Source organism: Triticum urartu, chromosome 3, assembly GCF_003073215.2.
Source record: "Triticum urartu cultivar G1812 chromosome 3, Tu2.1, whole genome shotgun sequence".
NCBI lineage: Eukaryota > Viridiplantae > Streptophyta > Magnoliopsida > Poales > Poaceae > Triticum > Triticum urartu.
In genome coordinates, this window is record NC_053024.1 from 412,946,220 (window position 1) to 412,956,445 (window position 10,226).

Sequence of the window (10,226 nt, forward strand, 5' to 3'; positions counted from 1 at the left end):
CATTAGGGGTAGTCTTCTTTTATTTTGGTTCCATAGTCGGACCTTGATTGTATCTGAATGATGTAATGATATATTTATGTATTGTGTGAAGTGGCGATTGCAAGCCAACTCTTTATCCCTTTCTTGTTCAGTACATGGGATGTGTAAAGATTACCCCTCTTGCGACATGCCTACTATGCGGTTATGCCTCTAAGTCGTGCTCCGACACATGGGAGATATAACCGCATCGTAGGTGTTACACGGACAAGAGGAGAGAGGCTAGGGTTCGTCGGTTGGGTTTTTTATGGGGACATATGGGGGCGGCGCAGGCCATAGGCCAGGCCTATGTGACGGGCATGTCGGGTCGCATTCGGGCCTCCCCATATCCACCGGTCAGTCCGGGCGTTTAGGGCGGCTATGAGGAGTCTGGTTGGGTGGCAATTTTTGGTCCGGTCATTGACCGGCCAGTCCGTCTGAACGCTTGAGAGCGGGTATTGAGAGGTCCGGTTGTGGATGATGTAATCTTCTAACAAGCTCACCCATGTCTATTCTCATCTCCATGTTGCTTGAGTTATGACGGTACCTAGCATGCAAAGATGCCATGCAGCGTTTAGTACCATCAATCCAACATCATATTCTAATCTCCATTGACGACTCACAACTGCACAAGGCAACGACTGCACGTGGCGCCAATGACAGCCTTCTTGCTCCCTAATCACGATCTCAGACACCAAGATCGAAAAGAGTCACCCCCTTAACCCTCAAAAAAAAAGCAGGAGGCTAATCAAGCAATGATGATTCGTGAAACTTCCTGGGTCCCAAAGGCAAAACAATTAGGCTTGATCCGCACAAAAGACAGAAAGGAAAGGAAAGGAAAAGAGAGGAGGAAAAGCAAAAAACAAAAAACAAAAGAGGGAGAACTTGCAACGCACTGCAACTGCAATCCCCCCCCTCGGCCCTCCCCCCGGAACACTCTAGAAACAGCCCCACGGGCCCTTAAGAGGCCGTTTAACCGCACGCAGCTCAATCCAATCCAATCAGCCCTTGGTTTGGATCCATCCATCCCCTCCCCACCAAATACCGTCGATCTCTATTCACCTCTCCCAAAGTCTTCGTCTGGTCTTCTCCACCTCGACGCAGACATGGCCGCCGCCGCCGCGTCGGATCTGGAGAGCAAGGCCAAGGAGGCCTTCGTCGACGACGACTTCGAGCTGGCCGCCGAGCTCTACACCCAGGCCATCGAGGCGGGGCCGGCCACCGCGGAACTCTACGCCGACCGAGCCCAGGCGCACATCAAGCTGGGCAGTTACACTGGTGCGTGTTTCCCGCCTTCCCCTCCTCGCCCCCCCGCCCCTGCGGCTCGATTCGTTTGCTTATGCCGAACCCTGTCATGATTTGCCGCATGGATGTGGATGGAATCGCTAGGCCCCCCTATGAGATGTTTGCGTCTGGTTCTGGGAGCAGATGAGTTCGATTCGCCGTCGCTTGTTGCGTTGTCGGTGAGGCGGTGCGGTTTTACGTTAGTTGCGGGGTTCAAGCGGCGAGTTAGGCCCTAATAAGCTCGGTTTGTTTTCGTTCCGAATCCTTACGTTACTTGTGTTGTACGCCAAGTGTCGGTGGGTCAAAGATGGCACCTTTGGGGGTTGCTCTGGTTTGTGTGAAATAAGTCTGTTTCGTTAGTGTCAGCACACATAGCTTCTGTGTGTGCAGGTGTTGACGTACAAGTGTGTTGAATCCCTCTCATTTACAGTTAGGATTGACTTCCAGTTTGCATAGGCTAGGGAATGTAATGGGGTAGAATAGCATTCCAGCGCGTTTACTGTAGTCATTACACGACTTGCGCCCTAAAAAAGATATGCACTTGTTGAGTTGCTACAGTTATTGCTTGCTTTTTGCTCATATATGTTGGCGAAATTAGTCAAAACGGGTGCTAACATTGAGATTCTATTAGTGGGTTGTTTGATCTCTGGTTGTTAAGATGCCTGTTGTTGATTTCTGTTCCTACATCACAGCCTTTAGCCTAACCTTGAAAAGGAACGAGATCTAATGTGGTGGCATGTAAAGTGTTATATTTATATCAACTCTGAGGCACTTAATCACCATAAAGAATCTGGGTAGTATCATCATTGGAGTATTGTTATTTTGTTATCTTGCAGTTCAGTATTCTGAATAAGTATTTGGTTGTTCGCACATCTTGTTTTATTACTTGTTCATGTATCATTGAGTTGTTGCATAGAACTCCATTTCGATCCTCATGATGTAAAGTAAAATGCCATCCAAATGTAGAGCTGTCGTATCATAATATGGATTTTTTCTTAAGGTGCGTGCTTTTGTTTTGCCTATTTGCTCAGTTTATGAGGATATGGAATACATGCTATCCTCCTGAAGTTAGATTCGGTGTCCTAGCATGGCCAAGGAGGTGAGGACCTTCCTCTCCAGCCTAGTGCCATGAACAACGGCTGCCTTTGAAAAAACCCTGTGTTTGGCAACAATTTGTAACCAATGGTACATTTCTTTGTGATAACCAAAGTATCCCTATGTTGCCTGTGTAAAAATATTATTCAGGCAGCTACAAGCCACTCCTTGATATGCTAGAAATCGCATCACATTAACTAACTATCGTAAAATCGTATGTAAATTTTCCTCTGTATGAGGTTATTTGTTTGAATGCTTCATAAATTGAGAACAAAAAGCTAATTTGATTCCCTGCATAGTGAGGTCTGGATATCTATGTTTCTGACTTGGTGGAAGCCTTGTGCTTTTAAAAATGCAATAGTAATTGTAGTAATAGCATTAAACAATTGTTCTACTCTATCTATGAAGGAAAAGATATAATAGTGAAATCTGTAGATTATATGAAGTAAAAGATATAATAGTGACATCTGCAGATTCAAGAGGTACATTGTTGTGCATGGAGTAATACTTATGATTCATAACCATGTTTATGTACTTTGCAGAATTTCTTAGCACCTAATCCCTGTTTGTCCGTGATCTATAGTTGTTTCCTTGTTGCATATTAATGAAGCCTTGGTCTGCTCTTTGTCAAACTCGAAACTTGCCATGTGGCTTATTTGTTTGCCCTTTTACGTCTAGAATGTTCAAAATGTTAGTGCCACACCATCAATGTATGAGTACAATGTCATTTCAGTTCTTAATTACCAGTTGAACTCATTTTGTAAACTTTAGCCCCGAATATTATTTAACTATCCATCATGAAAGATCATGTAAGCTCAATTAGCCATTCACTATATTTACAAATATAGTTTGTTTATTTTAAGCATTATCCTCTCACATTCATATTATTCCCTATGATCATAACTCATGATTGAGTGTCTCTCTTAGTCTCAAGTGTTCTTGGGTAGAGAATACATAAATCTCTCTTAGTCTCAACTGCTCTTCTTAAGTAGAGAACACATAAATCAAGAGAATAATCAGGGCATTTAGGAGCAAGAGAATGGCATGATGTTCATTGAGGCTAATTCCTTCATTTTTGTGCCAATGGCTACAATGACCTACATTTGTGGACATACTGAAATAGTTAGATCATGCCTTTTTTATTTGTTACTTGATAGTAATTGTCTGTTTGTACTTGCACAATATAGTGTACTAAGCGCGTGGTAATTTTTGTCTTGCAGAGGCTGTAGCTGATGCCAACAAAGCAATTGAACTTGATCCTTCGATGCATAAAGCATACCTTCGGAAGGGGTCAGTCATGCATTTATTCGCTTCATCAGTTGAACATAAATTTTAGAACAAACTGCCATCTATTGCCTTTTTATTTTTACATGACAAGAATAATTCTATGCAGCTCTGCTTGCATCAAGCTGGAGGAATACCAAACTGCAAAGGCTGCTCTTGAAGTGGGTTCTTCTTATGCATCTGGTGACTCGAGGTTTACTCGTCTGATGAAGGAGTGTGATGATCGTATTGCTGGTGAGTCAAACATATTTAGCTCAGCAATTGCCTAATGGATATAGTGATTCTTTATTGGGCATGCCATAATAGGAATGTATGTCCTCTGTGTTTTCCCAATTTTTGAGTTATTGTGATCTGTTAAAATCTCCCATAGCAGCCTTGCATCATCATCCAGTTTTCGGGATGTGCTAACACTTTTGAAGCTGCATATGATCTTTTCATTTGCTCTTTCTTACCCACACTTGTACTGCTGGGGTGTCATTAACTTGTTATGTGTTCAGAGGAGGCTAGCCAGGTGCCAGTAAAGAATGCCGCTGCGGCTGCTGCTTCAGCTACATCTTCGGGGGCATCTTCCGGGGCTACAACTGTGGCTACTGAAGCTGAGGACCAGGATGGTGCAAATATGGAGAATGCACAGCCAACGATAGAAGTGCCAAGCAAGCCCAAATACAGGTAATTGGTGCAGAATTCTTTCAGTAGTGTTCTTTCTCCCATGATAAAAAAAATTATTTTCTATGTATGAGCCCATTTAAATTTGGGGGGACGTCTACTACATGCACTAAAATTTATGTTTGATTTCCACCTCATTCACATCGTCAGAGGTGTGCGTAATACTAGTGTATCTAAGGAATGATTAAATGTTTATGCTGTAAACAGTGGATGGATGCTAACATTTTCTGGCAATGCATTTGATGTTGTAGGCATGACTACTACAATACTCCTACAGAAGTGGTACTGACTATATTTGCTAAGGGTGTTCCAGCTGACAGCGTGGTTGTTGACTTTGGTGAACAGATGGTGTGTTTCCCTTGCCTTATTCTTGCAAATCAATTGTCATTTCACCGTGTTGACTAATCTAGCTTCACTTTCTAGCTGAGTGTCTCAATTGAACTTCCCGGTGAGGAACCATACCATTTTCAGCCTCGTCTGTTTTCAAAGGTACCTCCTCATCTTTTTAACCTGTATGTGGCTACTTATGAACACAATGCAAACAGTACATGCTGTATCTGTTATGTCACTTGTATGATGCATTGTTTGGTAAGAGAAGGTACTAAATATTCAGAACATACACGCAAGGCAGGGTGACTCAAAAGCATAGTTTTCATGTTTTTGTTAGTAACTAATCTGTAAATACGAATTTATAGGAGATATATATTGTAAATACAACTTTCAGGACAGAAAATCAATAATTTATTTATTTTCCCTCTCAAACAAGTTTTCCACCCTTATCTAGAACATGAGTGGCACATACAGGTTCCCACATATATGTTTATGAACAACTTTGGAAATACATGATTCTGGATATAACGACGAAGCCAGGCTAAACAGTACACCCTCTGTAAAGAACTATAAGAGTGTTTAGATCACTAAAGTAGTGATCTAAACGCTCTTATATTTCTTTACGGAGGGAGTACTCTCTTGTTAGTCAGTTACACACGGAGATGGAATGAGGTCTTCTTTATATGATATAATATACTAATTTTGTTTCTAAAACAACTAATTTATTATGTTAATCCTCAAATTTATGTTCTAGGAACAGCAATTGATCTGCTGATAAAGTAGGATATTGTAACTGACAAAGTAAATTGATTGCTAAGGGCCCAAGTTTTCATGTGGTGTGGAAATACACATGGTCAATAGTTCATTGCCGAGTAGCACCTTTGACAAACTTGTCAGTTGATTGGATATAGTTTGTTTCTCGCTCCATCTGGCAACTTACAGTGATGACTGAGAACTCCTGTATTTGGATTGTTCCCTAAATGCATGGAAGTTGTTGAGAATCAATTACGCTCTCTCTATGTAACTGTTTTTACTTGTGGTGGTGTATACCAGACTGGGTTGAGCTATTGCACATTCATCAGTAATTTTGTTGTTTTTTGACAATCAGATCGTCCCAGATAAGTGCAAGTATACTGTGTTGTCTACAAAGGTTGAAATGCGCCTTGCAAAAGCTGAGCCGGTAACTTGGACATCATTGGATTATACTGGTAAACCAAAGGCTCCTCAGAAGATAAATGTACCAGGTAATTCCTTGAGGGCTGAATGCGAGCAAAATTGTTGACTTGTCTAGTGATAACCTTGCTGTGATTGAGCTTTTGTATGGATTACTACTCCCTCTGTAAATTGTGTTCTACAATTTTTTCTTATGAAAGATAATCACTGAAAATATTTTAAACCAGCGCAAATTTATGGCATGTTCCTGACATGATAGTCAACAAGAATATGGTGATTTCTGTACTTAGTGAGAAAGATACTTTCATGCACACTGAGGGTAACAGATCTATAAGAAAGTTATCTAAAATGCTGGTTGGTGCTGACTCCTAAGCTTGCAGAATGGCTACTATTTCAGTCCCAGGCTGTTTATGTAGCTTTCAAGCCGGCAGAATGGCTACTAAGGTAGTTTTAAGCCTGAACCGTGTATGTGATGCTGGGTTTTAGATGAACAGCATACCAGTTCTATACAAAATCTGAGTTCTGGGTTAGTGTTATATTGCATTGTCTTCCATTTGTCACTGAAACATTGCATGTATTCCTTGTTTTGCAGCTGAATCAGCCCAGAGGCCATCTTATCCGTCATCAAAATCCAAAAAGGACTGGGATAAGCTTGAAGCTGAAGTGAAAAAACAGGTTTGTGTGTGTGTGTGTGCAGCTTGTATCATCTTTGAGCCTTTCATTTCACTACTGCCCTACTACCATTGAAGTTTCTCATGATTTTGAGCTTGTTTCAGGAGAAGGATGAAAAACTTGATGGCGATGCTGCATTGAACAAATTTTTCCGTGAAATTTACAGTGATGCTGATGAAGATATGCGTAGAGCAATGATGAAGTCTTTTGTATGTGCTCTCCATCCTCGTGGCTCCCCTTTTGTCAATTGACCTGTGTTGGCATAGCTGACAAAGGTCACAACTGAGATCATATACTACTACTTGCTGTCTGAACATATCTGGTGTTGCAGGTGGAGTCTAATGGAACCGTTCTCTCAACCAACTGGAAGGATGTCGGGAAAAAGACGGTTGAAGGAAGCCCTCCTGATGGAATGGAGCTCAAGAAGTGGGAGTATTAATGAATCCAGATCATCCATGTTGTAAATCCTGGTCGGGTCGTGAGTGTTAACTTGGCTGCAGACTTGCAAATCATTGTCGGTCGGATTATTGTGTGTTGCTCTTGATTCTGTTTCCGTATTTGTAAGCTGTTTGCGTGGCAGGTTAGCTTTTAAGTACTTATCCTAGTTTTGCGAGCTACAGTTGGTAATAGAGTAAGCCATACCTGTGCATCTGTGGTATGGAAGTGCAAAACGTCCGTTGTAACTGGTGCCAAAACTATCATCTGTGAAACGGTGCTATTTTTTGTCTGAAATCTGTGCATCACACTTAATTTTTGTTTGATCAGATCGGTCACATAGATCGTGAAATTTAATGATGATGTGTTTGTCTCAGAAAGTTAGCAGTTACTTAGTCACAGAATTTCCTTATGGGCGAAAAGAGCGGAATCACTTTCGTGGTAGTGGAGCACGATTTACTGAGACCTTATGATATGTGTTTCTACCATCGTGAGCCGCGGTACCTTTCGTTGGATGCATGGAAGGTGGAGTTCTTACTGGTTTGGCGTGGTCAAATGCTTTGATGCCCTTGAGTTACGTGTAAAAACTCATACTCGTTAGTAGGCAAACCGCTGAGAGGGATCATGCGCAAAACGCACATCAAAACGATTTACCGAGACCTTATGATCTACCAGGTGCCTAGCTCTTGCTGGCTCGGCGTGGTCAAGGCTTTGACGAACTACAATTACATGTATACAAGACTGGAGCTACATCAGAAATCTTCCATCAATTTTGTTGAGAGGGATCAAGCACAAAACACACATCAAACGCATATACATGGCTTCTTGCCTGCTGCGTGACCCCTCCTTCGCAAATATGTGAACACAGGGGCAAAAAAGTTGTCAATCGGTGGTGCCTATAGGTTATAGCTACAAATTTCCTCTCCAGCTATAGCGAGAGCCGTCGTCCCAGGGCGTCGTCCTCGTCGAAGACATGATCCAGATCGCCATCCACGGGCGCCAACAACTCGTCCAGGTCCAGCTCCGTCGGCCAGAACTCGCCGCCGTCATCCCCCGCCGCGTCCTCAGTGGCACCGTCCACCGCCATGGACGACGTCTCGTTGCTTTCGTCGTCGCACCTCACCGCCTCGTGGGCATCGCCGTGGCTCTTGGGCGACGTCGTGGTCGTCGTCCCTGCGTGGCCGTCGGCAGGGGTGGTCTTGTGGCGGGTGGTGCCGGCGAGCGCGTTGATCTGCGTCGGCACCGGGTGGCAGTGGTCGGCCATGTAGGTGATGACGAGCACACCGGGCTTGGCCGGGCTGCGCTCCACCAGTTTCCGGGCCATGCACCCCTTCATGCTGCTACACTTGTAGTACCCCCTGTGACCACAAAGCTAACAAAGTTTAGGAGTAGTAATTAAGATAGGTACTGGTACGGAGGAGTACTTGAGTACCTTCCGGAGCATGCGTGTTTGTACTGCAAAAGTACATGTGACGTGTAGTGGCCAAAACTTATGCCAAATTGCAAGGTGCGCGGCTAAAATCTACTCCTAGCAAGTTCTAAGCACCAGGTCATATGTACTACCAGTACTATACTGTTTGTAATTAGGAGTATATATATCCAAATGACCAAAGGTTTGATGAAATCCGTGTAAATGTTCATCGTGTGAGAAATCAGTTATTGCGAATCTATTAACAGAAGGTACTAGCGGTAGTGACTGGTCTCAAGGCTGTGCACGGGGGGGAGCTAGTGCATCGACGAGACGACAGTAACGCATGGAAACGGGCCGGTGGAAGTGGTTGTAGTAGTTAATTACCGGGGATAAGGCGAGCCCTTGATGGGCTTTTGACCGTACTTTCGCCATGCCCAAAGGTCGGAGGAGACGCCGCCGTCGGCCACCGGCACCTCGCACACCACCTTCTTCAGCTGGCTCTTCTTGCTGCTCGCCGCCACCAAACAAAATCACAATCAGCAGGCTGCAAGCTTCTCCGATCCAAATCGCGCTGCATAAGCGATCGGGCCGGGTGCACAAATCAACTATAGGTATATAGTAGTACGTACCTTCTTTTCGGGCGTGGGGTGCTGCTTCGCATGCCGGGCTTCCGGCCAGGCGGCACCCGCGGGCGCACGCCGGACGTGGACGCCGCCGCGGGGAAAGAGATCATCATCTCGTGGCGGTCGTCCACCGCCGCCCACGACTGCGACGACGGCGCCGACAGCAGGAAGGGCTTGTGATCCAGGTCCAGGTACTCGAGGCCGTACAGCGACGACGCGTCCTTGGCCGCCGACGCGGGCCGGACCACGTCGCGCGGCTCCCGCTTGACCGGCGCCGCGGCGGTGCCCGGAGGAGGACCGGCGCGGTCCTGGGGGTGGCGGGAGGAGGAGAAGGTGGCGCAGCTCCTGACGACGGCCTGCAGGTCCCAGTCGTTGAGGTGCTCCATGCGCAGAAGCAGGCCGCACATGAACGGCGACCGGGGATTTGAGCTTGGAGAGGTTTGACGAAGTGAGCTAGCTAGGTAGGACGGACGCGTGGTGGTGGCCGGGGCGGGATGGGGTTGACTTTTGGCACTGGCAGGCCGGTCCGGGGAAGCGCAAATATATACGCGTACGCCTGTACATACTCGAGACGCGTACTCTGGAGTGGCACGAGGGGGATGACTCGATCCCTGTAAAGTCAAAGGCAAGTGGTGGGCACGGCGCGCGCTTCGCAGCAGGGGATAAGGGAGAAGATCGCGTCCGGATTTGAAATGATCAGCCACTCGGCATTGTATTGTATACTGGGGCGGGGCTCTATGCTATGCACTTGTCAAAAGGGCCTTGGCTTCTCCTCCCTATTGTTTTCTTTGACTTTGCTCCAAAAGTCAAAAGGGAGAGAGGGCAAGCTAGAAGAAAAAGGGTGGAATCTTTGGATGGAACTCTGTGGCGTCATTAAAGGGGCCGCAGGGGAGGGGAATATGGAAGCCGCGAATTAACTTTAAAGCTTGCTTGACTCTTTATGCCCATCCTATATTATTGGCTGCGCTTGACCAGCCACTTGGGCGCGTCAGGCGTCGGTTATTCTGGATCTGACCTTGTGCAAATGTCAAAGGGCAGAGAGAGGGAGAGGCGTGGCACAAAATCTCGGCCATATGCGTCAGATCTCTGAACCCGTCCGGGGGTATCGCGTGGGGCTCCAATCGGCGCGGGGATAAGTGGCAAAGCGACGGTGGAGTCCTTGTTTCAAAAAAAAGCGACGGTGGAGTGGAGGAGGGTCTTTTGGCCACGACAAGGACGCGAGAGGGATCGGCCCGGCC

The 10,226-nt window shown here is 45.7% G+C and overlaps 2 protein-coding genes across 2 annotated transcripts; one reads left to right on the forward strand and one right to left on the reverse strand.

The window, feature by feature from the left end:
* Positions 1-982: 982 nt before the first annotated feature.
* LOC125544166 (protein SGT1 homolog) lies at positions 983-7,251 on the forward strand. The gene is made up of 10 exons (XM_048707756.1): positions 983-1,293; positions 3,615-3,684; positions 3,788-3,912; positions 4,176-4,347; positions 4,596-4,692; positions 4,768-4,833; positions 5,783-5,918; positions 6,440-6,522; positions 6,624-6,728; positions 6,851-7,251. Exons 1-10 carry the CDS (start codon positions 1,122-1,124, stop codon positions 6,956-6,958), a joined length of 1,134 nt encoding a protein of 377 aa, XP_048563713.1. The 5' UTR covers positions 983-1,121; the 3' UTR covers positions 6,959-7,251.
* Positions 7,252-7,702: 451 nt separating this feature from the next.
* Positions 7,703-9,682, reverse strand: LOC125544167 (WRKY transcription factor 22-like). Its single transcript, XM_048707757.1, has 3 exons — positions 8,995-9,682; positions 8,750-8,872; positions 7,703-8,312 (listed from the first exon to the last, which is right to left on the reverse strand). The coding sequence occupies exons 1-3, from the start codon at positions 9,393-9,395 to the stop codon at positions 7,883-7,885; spliced, it is 954 nt and encodes a 317-aa protein (XP_048563714.1). The 5' UTR covers positions 9,396-9,682; the 3' UTR covers positions 7,703-7,882.
* Positions 9,683-10,226: the final 544 nt, after the last annotated feature.